The sequence below is a fragment of the Xylaria bambusicola genome, assembly GCF_022495145.1.
Source record: "Xylaria bambusicola strain CBS 139988 unplaced genomic scaffold F5B22scaffold_81, whole genome shotgun sequence".
NCBI lineage: Eukaryota > Fungi > Ascomycota > Sordariomycetes > Xylariales > Xylariaceae > Xylaria > Xylaria bambusicola.
Window position 1 is genome coordinate 39,899 of NW_025953634.1, and position 16,340 is coordinate 56,238.

General features: G+C 51.0%; 4 protein-coding genes across 4 annotated transcripts; 3 read left to right on the plus strand and 1 right to left on the minus strand.

The window, feature by feature from the left end:
• Nucleotides 1-745: 745 nt before the first annotated feature.
• On the minus strand, nt 746-2,459 carry F5B22DRAFT_550976 (carbohydrate-binding module family 1 protein). The gene is made up of 3 exons (XM_047972951.1): nt 1,478-2,459; nt 1,266-1,419; nt 746-1,189 (listed from the first exon to the last, which is right to left on the minus strand). The coding sequence occupies exons 1-3, from the start codon at nt 2,259-2,261 to the stop codon at nt 1,096-1,098; spliced, it is 1,032 nt and encodes a 343-aa protein (XP_047825276.1). The 5' UTR covers nt 2,262-2,459; the 3' UTR covers nt 746-1,095.
• A 1,267-nt stretch (nt 2,460-3,726) lies between these two features.
• On the plus strand, nt 3,727-4,462 carry F5B22DRAFT_652097 (uncharacterized protein; the record flags this gene model as incomplete). The annotated part of the gene is made up of 4 exons (XM_047979556.1): nt 3,727-3,808; nt 3,909-4,042; nt 4,112-4,274; nt 4,389-4,462. The coding sequence occupies 4 exons, from the start codon at nt 3,727-3,729 to the stop codon at nt 4,460-4,462; spliced, it is 453 nt and encodes a 150-aa protein (XP_047825277.1).
• Nucleotides 4,463-7,646: 3,184 nt separating this feature from the next.
• Nucleotides 7,647-12,721, plus strand: F5B22DRAFT_629220 (uncharacterized protein). Its single transcript, XM_047976467.1, has 5 exons — nt 7,647-8,423; nt 8,507-8,611; nt 8,746-9,032; nt 9,097-12,112; nt 12,173-12,721. The coding sequence occupies exons 1-5, from the start codon at nt 8,384-8,386 to the stop codon at nt 12,346-12,348; spliced, it is 3,624 nt and encodes a 1,207-aa protein (XP_047825278.1). The 5' UTR covers nt 7,647-8,383; the 3' UTR covers nt 12,349-12,721.
• A 119-nt stretch (nt 12,722-12,840) lies between these two features.
• On the plus strand, nt 12,841-14,324 carry F5B22DRAFT_551084 (putative adipose-regulatory protein-domain-containing protein). The gene is made up of 3 exons (XM_047972953.1): nt 12,841-12,961; nt 13,045-13,229; nt 13,370-14,324. The coding sequence occupies exons 1-3, from the start codon at nt 12,959-12,961 to the stop codon at nt 14,271-14,273; spliced, it is 1,092 nt and encodes a 363-aa protein (XP_047825279.1). The 5' UTR covers nt 12,841-12,958; the 3' UTR covers nt 14,274-14,324.
• Nucleotides 14,325-16,340: the final 2,016 nt, after the last annotated feature.

The following is a 16,340-nucleotide window of genomic DNA, read 5'->3' on the forward strand; positions in this document are numbered from 1 at the left end:
CTCATCTGGATGAAGGAAATACGTAGTAGCACACACGCAGACTACCCCGCTAATCAATGAGCAGAACAGAGTGCTCGGCGTTTAATAGTAGCCATCCCTCTTTTGGAGTTGTCTTGAATTTCAGTAGTCTTGTTCTATTGCTCATATATATCTCCCTCTTTCAAGCTCCCTTACTTCGGGCCGGGCTAGTGAAATTGTCGGTAATTCCATTTGGTGTCATCATCACTAGCCTCATTGCTCTCCACTATAGAAGCTTGCCAAGTAATTACTGCATCTTTAATTGCCGGAGAGGACCAATTAGTTTTATACGGTATGCTGCGTTACCAGCCAACAGACAAATTATTTCCGATCACATACAGCAGTATCATGTTCCGGCATGGCGAACGCGTACGTAACAGATAGCTAAGTTGTACTACTCATTCCCCATCAAAGGATCTTCCCGTTCTGTCGTGTCAAGGTTCAACAGCATACAGGATAGTCCTTCGATCTGTAGGTGACAGACTATAATCGCCGTAGTTCTACTGCTCTATCGCAGTTAATATTCAAGCGAATTGTCGACAAGCCCAGAGGTCCCAAACAATGTCGAGTGGGAAGTTGGGGACTGAGAGCTGAGAGGTGAGGAGCAGATCTCTATTAGCTGTTCAAACCTTAGATGATCATGACTGAGAAGTTGTAATCATATACGAGTTCATTATGACTTTAGCAAGGCGGTCAGAGACATATTGCTGAGTCTCCTTTCACCTTGTGCTGATCGTTATTGTGCTGCACTCAACAGCAATAGGAGCTCTCACTGCTATATGGAGTACCTACCTCTACTATCAATTAGACCCTACCCACGTCTTGAATGAGCTCCCAAAGACAAAAGAACGAAGTGGGAAAAGGGAGAATCCACTTCTTACCCCGACTGTCTAAACAAGATAGACAGATCGGGTCGTCAAGCGCATCAAGATCCCACTATTCCCTGCATTGGTCGCACCACGGCTATTCTGCAAAGTGATAAATCCCTCTAGATACCACAAATACACGTTGGGTGATTAGTATGTATGGCAGCGAAGAAACTATATACATGAATCCAGACACAGCGTACACGCGCGATCAAAGACATTGGTGGTAGTAGTCATTGAGGGCGTTGCAGGTGAATCCACTAGCACACGCTTTGCATCCTGTCCAGTTGATGCCGCCACATTGTCTAGAGATACGAGTCAGCGGTTTACGACCAAGGACAGAATCTTAATACGCAGTACAGAGATCAAAGCGGTACTCACGCGTATTGTTGAGCGACACAACCTGATGGAGTCGTTGTCGAAGCAGGTGCAGACGTTGTAGTCGTAGTTGATTTCGTAGTCGAGATTGACAAAGTTGTGCTAGTCGAGGTGGTAGCCCTTGTAGTGCTGCTCGAGCCACCTCCACCGGACGAACCTGAAAGCGAGTTTAATAACAGCGTCTAGAGATGACACCATAAAGCCGGCTCACTTACCACCAGTGCCAGCCACAGACGTCGTTATGCTGCCGCTTTCGATGTAAACGCCAGAGAAGTAGAGGTCCTCATCCTTGTCGGGGTAGCCGTTGCGGGGCAATTCCAACACCCCCAAATGCCAGTCAGCGCCGTTACTCGACGCCGACACGGAAACGGCCGTGACAGTCAGTTTCAGGTCGTCGGACCCGGTCGAGTGCCAGAAGGCGACCGTATTGGCGCTAAAGTCGATCTCATAGGCAACATTGTGCCACACGCCGGCAGTGAACTCGGTCTCCCATTTCACCTGGCTGTTGGCCATCCACTTGAGGTTCGGGTCCTCTATGCCGCTGGCGCCACTCAGCCAGCCGACCTTCATCTCAGTGAAGTGGCTCTCGAAGAAGTTGACCTGATGCTCGCGTGCTGTGTTGGGTGCGTTTGTGCTGCTCCGCATCATGCTGAAATGGTACCACACCTTGCCCTTGTTGATGGCGGCCGTGGTCTGCGGAATCAACTCGGTACGTCGCATCATCTGGCCGTTCCAGTATGCCGTCGAGTCTAGCGTGATCTTGACGCCTTGCTTCGAGCCCGTGTCGGCGGGGTTCTTGAAGTCGGATGAGAGGTTCACATAGTCGGTAATCTGACCACTACCGTGGATGTAGTACTGATACGGACCAACTTGGGTTGCCCAGGACCATTTATTGAGGTCAGTCGATGAAGCTAGATCATTGAAGCGGCCGTCCCAGAGCATTGTCCCACAGGCAGCGAGCCGACTGCTAGCCAGGGCGAGAAGCCAAGAGTATTTCATCTTGCAAGACTATTTACGACTAAACCAACCGACACACTTCTGCCGAGGGCGTTCTTGGCGAGACGCACAAGATGTGATAATGCTCATCGCGGCTGATAACATAAGTGCCAATGTGGACATGGGGGATAGATATATATATATATATATATATATATGAGTACATGGTAGGGCGCTACCACCGTTTGTCATCGAAACTCGTCATCTCGTCATCTCGCCGTTAGTACAGCGGTGACTTCGGGAGAAGGGATATAGTAGAATGGAGCAACAGTGGCGAGCAATTGGGAAAAGAGGTGGGTGCGGTGCTCCGTACTCCGTACTCCGTTTCCGTGTCCGGATTAGAGGTTTCAAAGCCTCGGGGACCCTGCCATGGCTACCTACCTCCTATTATTATATGGCCCTAGATTCTCCACCGCGTGGTTGACCGGCGCGGTGATGCGACGTGCGGAGGCCCAGAAATCGCACCAATAGAGCTAACCGGCGCTGGGCGAATGCACGATCTGACGGCAAGTCGGGATCTACATCCGATGCCAGGGATGTTAAAAAAAATAAAAGATAAAAAAAATAAAAAATAAAAAAAAGAGCGAACTCTGGGCGAACCTACCTCGCCATGCCACTCTGTAGCCCGACCTGGAATGCTGGAGAACACCTGGTGACTTACAGTTAGGTAGGGTATCTAGAGCCTGAAAGCAGCTTTTAGTGGGCAGGGCTTGCTACATACCTTGGGTAGGTACCTACCTCAGTACCCAGTAGCGCCCAGGTATCAACTATCCCAGCGCTGGCGGGTGTGAACTGTAGCAAAACAGAGTCTCGACGGTTTTCTGAGATGAGTTTGCGCCGTTGGAACCTGCCAGCTACGCAGCTACGCTGTCTCATCTGATGACTTGCATCACCGACGTGAGTGAAAACGATCTGTGTGGGATATCCTACCTAGGTAGGTACATGTGAGTGGGCAGAAATGCAGAAATGCAGTGAGCGGAGAGCTACGTCGTTGCGTGTAGGCGGCAATGCAAAACTTGAATACCTGCAGCGACAGTGAACACGATGAACACGATCACGATACCTCACTACCTACATAGGTACATAATCAAGTAGGTATGTATTTCCAAGCACCAAGAATTTGGAGGCTCTCTCTCTCTCTCTCTGTAAAGCCTGGCTCGCACGGGTACTCATATAGGAAATTGCCTACACAGGCCCCTCAGCTCCTCATCATGACATTTCTAAGTATGACGTATAGACTGCGCTTGACTGCAGCCAGGTGCAAACAGAACTGAGCTCTTACTTATGTAGACCTGGTAGTGCTTGTGAGGACAGTCAAAAAGTCATCCATTTCTCATTTTCCATCTCATTTTCCACCTCATTTCAAATCATTCCACTTTCAGTCTCACCACCGAGAAATTCAAAATAGCTTGTCATTGTGGGAGAGTAGAATCATCATTCAGGAATCACCCCGAAGCCGCTGAGAATCATGTCGATCCCCACCTCAACCTCGGTCAAGGAGTCCGCCGTCATCAAGGCTCCTCTGAGCCATGTGTGGCATCACATCAAACGTACGTCGCATCTCTTTCGTCTTCTTCAAACAAACTATGCATACCTATTATCCATGACCTTCATCGCGGACTCAGCTAACCATCATTGCCACATCCCCAGTCCAAAACTTCAGCAACTTCTGGACCGCCCTCAAGTCCAGCGAGTTTGTCAAGGGTGCCAACGACGAGGCCGATGTCGTTCACTGGACCTTCAATGACGGCACCGAGCTCGACGTGAAGCAGGAGGAGCACAGCGTACGCTGCCACCAAGTCAAGTCACCCCCAGAGTGCCTGCCCAGATGGCTGACGAACAGAATTCCGCAGACCATCAACCACTACATTACATACAGCGTTATCACCGCCAAACCTAACCTCACATACACCTCGGTCCTATCCACCATCCGATGCTACGCCGTCACTTACGGCGAGCTTGAGGGCTGCACCTACATCGAGTGGTCTGGTAACTTCTCGAGCGATGCCGATGCCGGTATGTTTGTTATTATCTTCCCATTTCCCCCCTGAGTGCTGCAGTCGGCGGGGCGAGCGAGCTGGCTAAACTCTCCACACAATGATGTGCCTCTTCAAACTGACGTGAAATCAGGTGTTATCGAAGATGCCAAGTTTAAGCGTCGTGATGCCCTGGCTGACTTGGCCAAGGTTGCGGCGAAGAAGTGAATACGATCATGATTCATGGGTTCGAAGAGTGTGGAGACGGAAAATGCTTACAAAGGTTTGCGCTGCCTCAATAATACGGGTTATGATTTCCAGCGCTCACGGTCTATGTCATCTATGTGAGACTTACTACTAAAAAGTTGTTAGTAATCGGTACTGCTTTTGATACTGCCTGCTATCTCATATGCCCAATTGCTACTTTGAAATCGCCAACCTGTCATGAGTGGACGTTTGAATCACAGTTCGATATATAAATCTCATGTCGCTTTCATGCTAATGCCAGAGGCTCAAGGCGACAGCAGTGGTAATTATGATTATATTAGATCATATCACCATTCCTGAGGGGCTATTCCATCCCTACCATAAATGATAGCGTCACAGCCAAAATGGCAGTCTCGATGAGAAACATGACGTTGGTTCCAGAATCGTGAATCCTGATAACAACTACATTACTACGTACCGACTCCAACAGATAGGCCCCCGTTCCTCCCCGAAAGCGAGCTCAACTCAGTCGATAGAAAAGAAAGAATGGGTACCAGCCCAGGATATTTCGCGCCTCCCCTGTCATAGGTACTCCTATTTGGCCCAGCCCAGGAGGGTGTATGAAGTGAATGCTCGTCTCAAACCAAGCTGGCCATCCAGATCGAAGGAACCCGGAACGGATACTAGGCTCCTTCAGTAACGGGGTGACCAAGACGTCGCCAACATTCGTCACAGATGTACTGTGTCGCCAGGGCGGCTGGACCATCCCACATGCGACGGGGGCGTGGCACACCGTGTTGGACACCGATTAGTAGTTCGTATTGATTTTCGGAGCCGTCCAGAAAGCATTCTCTTTGCGCCGGCTCTGGAGCAGGCTCTGGAGCAGGCTCTGGCACAGGCTCAGGTGCAGGCTCTGGCACAGGCTCAGGTGCAGGCTCAGGTGCAGGCTCAGGTGGGCTAGGCGGAGGTGGGCTAGGGACGCATTCTTTGGGTGGCTCTTCTTCATGCATTTTGGTTAGTCAAGGTTTTCTTCCTTGCTCTTACTAGAAACCGGGTTGTCTTACCCTTTTCCTGCTTCCCTGCCTGGGTGTCTTTACCCGAGTTTTCTGCTGAACTCATATTAATTTATCGCAAGGGGGTTTAGGGTGGGAAATGAGCGAAGCGCTGAGACAAATAATTGATATCGCGCCGCCAAATGCTGGCTAGCGATATGTAGATTATGAGGGGCGAAGTGAAAATATGATGAAGAAGGCGATGAAGCGCGTAGTGAAGTGAAAGGCAAGCCAGTTGCCTAGAATGACCGTGTTGAAAGTTACTGAAGAGTAAGGCAGAGATTTTGCGGAGGGTTAGTCACGCGGGCATCGAAGTAAGTCGGTCGGCCTAGCAGCACGCTTTTTTCTCGAAGGATCGGCGATGATTCGGAAGCAAGGGAGAAACCAGAACACTGCTGCCAGCGCAATGTCTTTTTATACTTCAGAACGAGAAGAAGACGTGATTAACTGAATGTACTTCTCATGATTCCCAGGACTTTGGTGTTACCACGTAGGCGGGTACACAATGAGACTGAAATACCCCGAAGCGAATGAAAGGGGCTGATTGTTTCGTGGTACAAGACGACAGTTCGACACACTGACGTTTGATTAAATTCAATCTTCCCCCATCCCCGTGACCGATGATTCTCTGGCTCGTCGTGGAGCGTACTGAAACACGCGCGGGTAGACACGATTCCAACCTGACCCGTGTCCGCGATCCATTCGTTTAATGACAGACAGGAGGGAGGCAGCGCTTGCCTCCGTCTGCGTACGAGACGTAGTCACCAGACTCAGCCTTGGATCTAGGCAGACGGCAGACGGCAGATGGGTACGTTTATCGCCGAGGACGGCATGACCCGAGTGCCTCTAGGATCTGGATTCATCAGTCACCGTAGTCACGGGGCTAGGGCAGGACAGTTCCACAACGAGGTCAAGGGATGCATCAGGATACAGCCAGAACTAATTACCGTGACCGGCGCACTGGTACCTAAGTCCAGTTTCGGATCGCTTGCTCTCGTTTCTGATGTAGACCACGCTCCGCGCTATTTCATTGAATGAGCTGACATGATAGACAATGCAATTTTCAATGTATATTTTCGGCCGATACGTGACGACAAAATTTGTACGACCTACCAACCGTGATTATCTACAACCCATTCTTGTCAAGTACGTATCATGAGAGGTCATTAGGCGAAATGCAATTTCACATATCGGCTTGTGATACAAGCTATCTGTTTCAGAGTAGCTAAAATAGAATTATGTCGCTGGTATAATTAAGCAAGGCACTAATAAATATAGGCGTTTACGAAGAAGAGAGGTAAATGGAATGGAGAAAGTTTGCCAGCCAGCAACGTCATCAATGTCACTCCCTCGCTTCGTCCCTGGGCTTGTTTGGGATCCAAGTAAGGTTAGATTTCTATAGGGCAATACTCAAGTCTCAGTTTATCAGCCTCAATGCGACGCCGCTATCGGTCGGATCGCCTCTCTCCTACCATTCCGTGTCATCTCTTGCTTTCTCTCGGGCATACTTTAATTCTCGTGTCTATGTTATATTCGATTACCGGTTCTAGCAGGACTTTACTTCCACTCTTCAAATCCCTATAGCCTATTCGTCAATATAATGAAAGCTTCATCCTCGATCTCGAAAAAGGTATCAGAGCTAAACCTACCCGCCGCGGAGTCGACGACTTCCCTATTCAGGGCTTCGGGCATCTCGACACGTCGCTCTATGATCACCTCCACGTAATGTAGATAATTAAGAAGGGCCCCCCCCCCCCATATGTTGTTGTTACTGGTCTCGCCTCTCGTGTTTTGTTATTCCATTAGCTTGTGGTAATTAACGACAAACTTGACCATGCTGAAGATTCGCCAACATTATCACACTTGGCATCTTTGAAGCTCATAGGAGTACGTGTCGACAAGAGGGACATTATCTCATCAATACCCAAAACTCTCACTTCTTCATAGTTGGCATGACATAAGATTGTGAGTGCTCGAGTTCTGCGTACAACCATATTAGCTGCTCCTAAGTTGATGAGAGTGATTTGTTTCATTAAAAGGTTATCCACATCTGCATGGTGTTCTTATTACCACAATACTGAAGCTGAGAATCTAGTTATCATCCAAGCAAATAGGTATTCTACATGTGGTAGAGATGAACTCTTGACGATTACCTAAGTTTGGTGGGCAAGGCATTGCACTAGCCACTACCAACTTGCTGCTAGCCACTACCGGTAGGTACATAGGTACCTACTACCTACCTAAGGTACCTAGGTAGGTAGGTAAACCCACTACCTACCTAGGTAGGTAGGTACCTAATCTGACCACTATCTATGTAGGTAGCTACCTAGGTACTAGCCATACAAGCCACACCACCAGGGATGCCTCTTCCAAATGCAGTAATAGATGTGGGACATGGCGCATCTAAGGCTCCACCCAGGCTTAAGTGGTGTTTAAGTGGTGTTGAAGTGGTGCAGGGAAGGCGCGGCGCCCCCATCCTGCCGTCACCTGGACAACCAGATTAACCAGACAGGCAAGCATGACGGCCCAGGTAAATATGATCCCTCCATCCATCTCCAGCTGTCGTGACATCGTCGTGACATCTCCCTGCCCATCACATCAATCAAAGTAATAATCGAAGCCTCTTATCACCATCACCTGTACATCGCCCGTAATTTGCCGAAAACACCGTTCCGCGACCTACCTCTCGCAGGTCTCGATCGGCCTCTTGCGAACGCTGGCTAAGAGACTCATGTGCTAGTAGTAGCTCTGGCTCTAGCTTGGTACTCGCTGTATATACCTGCATTCCTCTATTCCTCTGTCGCCTCCAAGTCTCGCCAACCTCCAAACAAGAAATCAACAGCATCGTCTCGGATTCGCGCCATTGAGACGGTCATAGAGCGGAGGAAGGATGCCTGCCGATACCGAAGGGCCGACAGTGGCACTGTCGTGTGAGTTCCTAGTCACCTACCGATCACCTACACCTCGCTCTGCTATCGAAACACTAACATATTCGCCTGTCGTCGTTGCATAGTCGCCAACAACTTCTGGGGCAAAGATGACGCTGGCGTCGGACCCTTGCTTGATCGCATGGCCTCTGCAAAGCAGACGAGCGATGAGCTGAGGTCATTCTATAGCGGTGAGTATCCTGTCCTAAGCTCTTTTCTCTTTCCCCCTTCTCTTTCTCCCTGCGCCTCGCCCACCTCGGTCTTCTATGAAGAAACAATGGGAAAAAACCTTGCGCAACTGCTAACTAGAATTGCTCGGCATCAGCACGCGCATCCCTCGAAGATGACTACGCTCGAAAACTCATGTCCCTGTCGCGAAAACCTCTGGGGTCGCACGAGATGGGATCTCTAAAAACATCGCTTGATACTGTCCGCGGCGAGGTCGAGTCCATGGCCAAGCAACACGCCAACATTGCTGCCCAGATGAAATCAGAGCTCGAAGAGCCGCTGGCTGCCTTTGCTGGCGGTATGAAGGAACGTCGGAAGATTATACAAAACACGGTTGAGAAAATATTGAAAGTCAAAATACAGCAAACACATACTGTGAATAAGGTGCGGATGGCATGGACTGCAGTCGATAAGACCGGTTACTAACGAGACAATTGTGATTGTGCAGACACGAGATCGCTACGAGCAGGACTGCCTCAGAATAAAGGGCTATCTGGCACAAGGGCACATGGTCATGGGCCAGGAGGAGCGCAAGAACAAGGCCAAGTTGGAGAAGACCCAGATCAGTCTCGCCTCTACGAATGCCGAGTACGAGTCCGCAGTCAAGGCTCTCGAGGACACGACGGCTCGCTGGAACCGCGAGTGGAAGGCCGCTGCCGATAAGTTCCAAGACCTCGAGGAAGAGCGCTTAGACTTCTCAAAAAGCAGCCTGTGGACATTCGCTAATCTTGCCTCCACCGTCTGCGTCAGCGACGATTCGTCTTGCGAGAAGATTCGCCTAGCGCTCGAGAAGATGGACGTTGAGGACGACATTGTTCATTTCATCAAGGAAAAGGGCACCGGTCAAGAGATTCCTGATCCGCCCAAATACATTAACTTCTGTCGGGGCGATGTCGATGACCACAAATCTGATGATTCAGATGAGGAGAACTACTCTGTTGCCCAGTTTCCGCGCAGCATTAATCCAGCCTTCCGAACATCCTCACCACAGCCCTCAACTCTGGAGTCTCATCATGATCCTAACTCCGCCCTCGCTCGGGAGCTGAGTCACCAGGATCCCATATCACCATCACATGTTGAACCTGCTGCTGGCATTCCTCCGCCGACCGACCATCCCGCTTCGACCATGCCACCACAAAACAGCTATCCTACTGCGATGTCTCACCAGAGTGGTCGTCCGGTGGGCGCGCCTCGTCAGAATAGTTATCCTCACCCTGGCCATGCACACCCTAGTCATTCTTCAGCCATGAGCTACCCGGATCACAATACTCATCCTTCGGCCATGTTGCATCAGAATGCCCAGCTTCCAGGCATGGTTCCTCAAGACCCATACGGCAGCCTAGATCGACGTGGTGCCCCTTCGATGCAGCAATATGACCCAGCTCAGTTTTCTGCAGTGCCTCATGACCCCTACCCCATGGACGGCATGACGATGCTCTGTCGTACAGACGGAGCGAACTCGGCGTCTAACCACAAGCAACCATCACGCTTTGACAATATGAAGCCCGCTTCTATAGCACCTAATGTATCTTCGCGTACCGAAACATTCGCGCCTAGTAGGAATTCCGAAGTACCGGCGCGGGTAGAAGCCACAAATTCGGCAAGTAATTCGAGCGTAGTAGCACGGTGGGATACAATGAGAACCTCGGCCACAAGTTCAAACATACAGCCACGTATCGACGGTTTGAACAGTGCGGCCAATTCGAGTATAGCAGCACGTCGCGAGGACCTGAGATCTTCTACGTCCTCGGATGTACAACCGCGCCTTGATGGCATCAGTAATGCGACTAGCACTAACATATCACCACGTTCCGAGGGCATCAGCTCAGCTACATCGTCGAATGCGCGACCGCGTATTGATGGCTTGAATAGTGCGACGAGCTCCAATATATCGGCACGCTATGATGGCGTCAACTCGGCCACTAGCTCAAACATTTCTGCGGGCGACGACAACAGCGAATATTCAAATCCAACTTCGTTCTCTAGTCAAGAACCGCCTAGTGGGAAGACTTCTCCAGTGAAACCGGAGCCCTCCGTAGCAGAGCCTGTAGCTGCCGAGCCGGAGAAGCGTATGATGAAAAAGAAAAGCGGCTTCTTTCAAAATCACAGCCCGTTCCGTAGGAAGAGTACTAAGGATGTGTCTAAAGACGCTCGACCATCAACAAGGAACACTTGGGGTCCCGTGGCATCACAAGAATCTACCACATCCCGTCGCGCCCCCCAGGTTTATAAGCCGGAGGCAAGGACTTCAGTCTATCCGACAGAGACGAAGAACGTGCTCAAGGACAGGACAGCTAGCCCTGAGCCGATAGATGCCAATGCGTCCTTAGCATTAAACGTAGGCCAGAATGTTTTCCCAGTTGCCAACACAGACAAGCGTGCTCAACCTACTGCCAAAGACACCCAGCCGGCTGAGGAACTAGATCCCATTGCGGCTGCACTGGCTGAACTAAAAGGCGCTGCGGACAACAAGCAGGCGGCAACCCGAGTCTCTGCCGACCGCTATCACGGTATTTCTACGCCAATTCCTGATCGGACACACGAGCGGACACAAAGTCATCCGCAACCGGCCGAAAGAACCCAAGAGAGACCTCAAACAAGAGCACAGGAGCGACCGCAGGAAAGGGCCCAAGAAAGGACTCAAGAGCGGACGCCATTATTTAGCCGGCCTGTACCAGCACCTAGGTCCGGTAGTGACGCAAGTACCGGGTTGAGAGGAACACCGCCTCCATCCTACGATACGCCGCCGGTGCAGAGACTGGGTGTACCGCCCCCGGCTGTCACGTCAAAGGCCATGCAAGAGTCGTCGAGGAAGTATACGGGGCAGACGAGACAGATGCTTAGCTCCAGCCGGCCTGCATCCGTTTACAACAGCACTCCGTCGCGCCCGGCAACGAGACAGGCTGATGTACCGCGGGCGGCTTCCCCAGCACCACCGCGAAGCGTGTCCCCTCGACCCACAACCCGGGGTGAGACACGACCAGAGACACGACAGGCACCACGGTCAGCTTCGCCGAATCCATACAGTAGCAGTGGCAGCACTCGACCGGAGACAAGGCAGGGACCCCGGTCAGCTTCACCAAACCCTTACGGCGGCAGCCAACACGGAGGCTCCCCGCAGCCCACGATGACGCCGCAGCGCGGGTCAGAGCAAAGCTACTATCAAGCAAACTCTCCAGGTGGCAACCACTCCAGGACGGCATCTCCGGCTCCATACCGGGGTGACTACAATCGCCCAGCAAGTAGGGCTAGTGCGATGGCGGTTCAGCTTGCGCCAGTGGGAGGCGAAGGGTCCGTTTACGGGTCGGTGCGCAGCAGAGGCAGCGGCGGGGGGCGGCCAGGCACGAGCCACAGCTACCGGGCCCCGAGCGTTTACGACGGTGGCGACAACCGATGGCGAAGCGGGAGCGTGGCGGACCCGTCTCGGCAGTATACACCCGAAGGACGAGCTATTCTACACTACGGTAAGCTGTTCCCATAGTCAAGTGAGTTGTTACGGACTAACTAACATGATTTTTCTGTAGCACGCGCATTGTACATGTACCAGGCGGCCATCCCGGAGGAGCTCGGGTTCGCAAAGGGCGATATCTTGGCTGTTCTTCGGCACCAGGACGACGGCTGGTGGGAGGCGGAGATCCATTCCGGCAATGGTGTTGGGCAGGGTGGACTTGTTCCTAGCAATTACCTGCAGCCTTGCTGATACGATAGTGAGGTTATTGAAACAGAGTTATTGAAAGCCTCGATGTATAGCGAATTGTGGGCTCGAAGAAGAGTGCATAGCTTTTGTTCACTGCATATACCATATTACATGATGATGACAGGGAGTTCATGGCGCAAATGAATTTTCAGTGTTTTTGAAACACTGCATTATGTGTAGCGGAATTGAGACTGTATAACCATATGATGCTCCCATCGATAGAAGACCTGAATATAGGTATTGTGTTAACTAGGTACCGGTAGGCAAGTTCGTCGCCTCGAAAGTCAGGCTTGAACCTGTCTCCCCCTGAAACCAGTGACGTGATGTTATGTTCCATGGCAGCTGCCAAGCCACCCTCCCACCCCGCCAACCACATGCCAAACCCATGTCAACAACACGGCCAGCCAAACCTCATCACGATCAAGAACAGTTGCTATCTCAACTACAACAACTACATCGACGGCGGCAATGTCGTTGATGAACTCTTGATACTTACAGGAACTGAAAAGTGCGAAGATACTATTACCCGTGAAGTGAGTAGAGGTTCCATCTCTCACTGCCGCGCCGACCGGGCGCATCGACCTACACTACCTTGCTACCTGCCCAGGAGCCAATGGTGAGCAATCCATCATTCACTTCAAATCAATTCAGTTCAAGTACCAACGCATCTATCTCATCGCTAACAAATTCCACCATCAGCAATACGTACAAGAGCCCTACCGCGTCGCGACCTCGCCGACAGCGAAGAGGGTATATCTAGGCATTGTCCTGTTCGCCTCAGCGTCAGTACTACTGCTAGGCATCGCGGCTTTCGCATATGGCGTGTTTTATTTCAATTATGTGCCTAAGAAACTCGTCAGCGTGCCTGTACATTTACAATATGAGTGCGTTCATTTTTCTATTCTGTCCTTCCATCCTCCCCATTTACATTTCTTTTCATTTTTCTTTTCTTTTCTTTTATTTCTCTCTTTCTCTATCTTCTAAAATATTCATGAAGAAAGAATCAGGCCTGACCTCTCAACAGAGCCGGCCTCAATCCCTACGGGATCGTATCCCTATCTCCGGACCTTATGCTAGAGACCGCCTACGACATATCCGTCTCGCTCACTTTACCGCGTTCCCCCGCGAATCTCGAGCGCGGGAATTTCATGGTGGCGCTCTACGCGACGAGCTCGGCGTTAGCTGATCCTGCTCTACCATATGCGTTCGCGGCGACGCCCGCGCATGATCCATACGCGCACGTAACGCCCGAGAACGTCGTCTTCTTCTCACGGCGGCCCGTGCTGATTCCCTACGAAGACCCGCTGGTATCGCTAGCCTCGCGCATGTTATTCCTCTTCTACCATATCTTCTTCAACCGGGCTGCCGAGACAATCACGCTGGAGATCCCCATGGGCGAGCTCGTGCAATTCAAGAAGGCACTACCCCTTTCCGTGCTAATCGATGTCCAGGCCGGGCAGACTCTACAAGTCTATTCGAGCCAGATGACGCTTGTGGCACAGCTTACAGGGGTTAGATGGTTTATGTATAATCACCGGATCTTGTCGTTCGTGGTGTGCACGGCGGTGTTCTGGATCGCTGAGATGGTATCTATGGGATTCATTTGGGCCGCGTTTGGGGTTAAGGGTCCCGGACAGGTTCTGTCTATTAAATATGAGGACGTGCGAAGGGGGGGATACGTGGAAGACGACCCGAAGACGGAAGAGGATGACGACGACGTTGATGTCAAGGAAGAGACTCCCGAGCCTGAGTCGCGGCATCTGCCTCTCGACCAGCCGCCCCGACAACACGCGGGCGACGCCGATGATGAGGGCGATTCCGACGAAGGGTGGACGGTGTCTAGGACGGGCTCGGGGTTCCGGGATGGTGGAGGAGGAGGAGGTCAGTTACGGAGGAGAGTGTCGAGGAGTGGGAGTAGGAGTTCATGAGCGATGGTATTAGGGGGTCATGCTATGAGCTCGCATGCAGTAATAGACCCGAGGGGAAGCGACAATCGTTTCACGGAGGAAGTATGTTGTTATCCTACGATTCAGCGGCGATGGTGTTTGAGAACAGTAATATGGTTATAATATGGAATGATACCCTTTTGCAAGACATGATGGGGAAAGCAGGCACATGGATCTGAGGGTGGTCTCCGGCATAGTACTGTGGAAGGCAGTATGTGTACGTTTAGCTTGTACCTAATGGTCAACATGGTTTGTTATGCTTCTTTTTCCACCTCACATCTTTTTATATATATATATATATCTATCTCTCTCTCTCTCTCTCTGTGTGTGTGTGTGTGTGTGTGTTCGATGTCTTGTTTATATATTCTTGGTTGGTACATACCAGACACTGCAAGTATCTCATATAACTCAACCCATCTAATAACATATACACATACTCGACATCGAACAAGTCTCGGCATCTTGGTCACGCACCAGCAAGCCTGGGCATACAGATGAGGATTATCTGAGTTGTTTGAGGAGGAGTTTCTTTTTCATCATGCATCCTTTGTTAGGTTGAGGGGCACACATAATTATTACGTATCTAGGTACCTACCAGTGCACTGCAGTCCCTTGAAAATTTGTACATGGCGGTGAAACACTTTTGGACTCGAAAATTCTGTCTCAAGCGGTGGGGGAAATGATAGGTGAAGTTCAGCAAGCTATGTACTACCTAGGTAGGTATATAAGGGAATGCTCACACTACCAGAGCAGGTAGGTCCCATAGGTATACAGGCATCTAAGACGATATATGTAGATACCTACCTCTAGGTAAGTACTTAGTGAGAAAAAGCTCAGATATCTAAAAGTCTTCTGCGTTATGCGAGATTGGCCGAGGGAATAGATATATATATGCATACTAAGTAGGTTGTCTCGGGAAATGAAGCAGAATATCAAGTGCTTGAAGGCACCTGTATTTGTACAGTACCTAGCACTAGACAGCACTAGACAGCACTAGTAGCAGTACCTACAGGAGACAATGTACAGCGCAAGTACAGCGCATGTACAGCGCACCTGCATGTACTCCTCCAGCTTACCCCACCGCCTCTGGAGAGAAACACAAACACCCCCAAAACAAATCACCACGGCCAAGAACACTCACAACAAAGATTCATTGCTTACCAGCTTTGGAAACACGCGAAGCACTGCACTGCACAGCACCAGAGTCCGATGTGGATGGATGGCTGGATGTGGTAACCCCAAGTCCAGTCCAGTTTCGTCTTGAGCCGTCCTCTCTCTCTCTCTTTATTCTCTCTTATCTCTTATCGTCATCCTGGTCCCAGTCCTGGCCCCCCTGTCCCTGGCCTCGCACTTGTCACGCTCGTGAACCGACCGTCCAATCCATCAAGTCTCTCTCCCCAGTCCGCGAGTGTGTGAAAGCCCAAGTCCACGTCCAAGTCCTCGCCTCGACAGCCATTCATGGGCCTTGCATTGCCGACTCGACACTCTGTCCTCGCTTGCTCATACAACACCGCTCTACAGACCTCACCATAGTCACTTTGGAAGCTGGGAAACATCCCGACGGCCAAGAGAAACCGCCGCGTTTCTCCCCCCTTTGCCCTCCTCAGCCGAGCTAGCAAGCTACACAAACAAGCAACCTTCGACCCTCCTTGCAGAAACGCTCCCCCGCCTACCAAGTATTACATAGCACCCTCACGGCTTGCCCCCGACTTGCCAGCCGCCAGCTATACACACACGTACTCGATTGCAGGAACAAGCGCCGGGGCGATTGAATGGATACTATACCAGCGCCTGCTCGCCAATCCATGTTGTGCCCGTTGCCGCTATCGTCGTAGCTCCCTCCCACTTTCTCGTCACCGCCAACTCGATCAAAGGCCCACCCTGCGATTTCGGTGCCGCTTCTGTTTTCCGACTTTGCAAGGCCACCAACCACAACTGGGCTCCTCTGCTGCTGCTACTGTGTTGTTCATATCGCCATCAGCGCTGTTCCTGTTTGCTATAAGTCGCTGCCGTCCTTGTCGTAGTAGCCGTCGTCCCTGCTATCCCTAC

Bases quoted from the DNA above. Each gene is read 5' to 3' on its own strand.
- F5B22DRAFT_550976 (XM_047972951.1), bottom strand. From the start codon at position 2,261: ATGAAATACTCTTGGCTTCTCGCCCTGGCTAGCAGTCGGCTCGCTGCC. The intron at 1,420-1,477 runs GTAAGTGAGCCG...ACTCGCTTTCAG, and splicing joins GTCTGTGGCTGGCACTGGTG to GTTCGTCCGGTGGAGGTGGC. The intron at 1,190-1,265 runs GTGAGTACCGCT...TCGTATCTCTAG, and splicing joins TGTGTCGCTCAACAATACGC to ACAATGTGGCGGCATCAACT.
- F5B22DRAFT_629220 (XM_047976467.1), top strand. From the start codon at position 8,384: ATGCCTGCCGATACCGAAGGGCCGACAGTGGCACTGTCGT. The intron at 8,424-8,506 runs GTGAGTTCCTAG...GTCGTTGCATAG, and splicing joins GCCGACAGTGGCACTGTCGT to TCGCCAACAACTTCTGGGGC. The intron at 12,113-12,172 runs GTAAGCTGTTCC...ATTTTTCTGTAG, and splicing joins ACGAGCTATTCTACACTACG to CACGCGCATTGTACATGTAC.
- F5B22DRAFT_551084 (XM_047972953.1), top strand. The intron at 13,230-13,369 runs GTGCGTTCATTT...ACCTCTCAACAG, and splicing joins CCTGTACATTTACAATATGA to AGCCGGCCTCAATCCCTACG.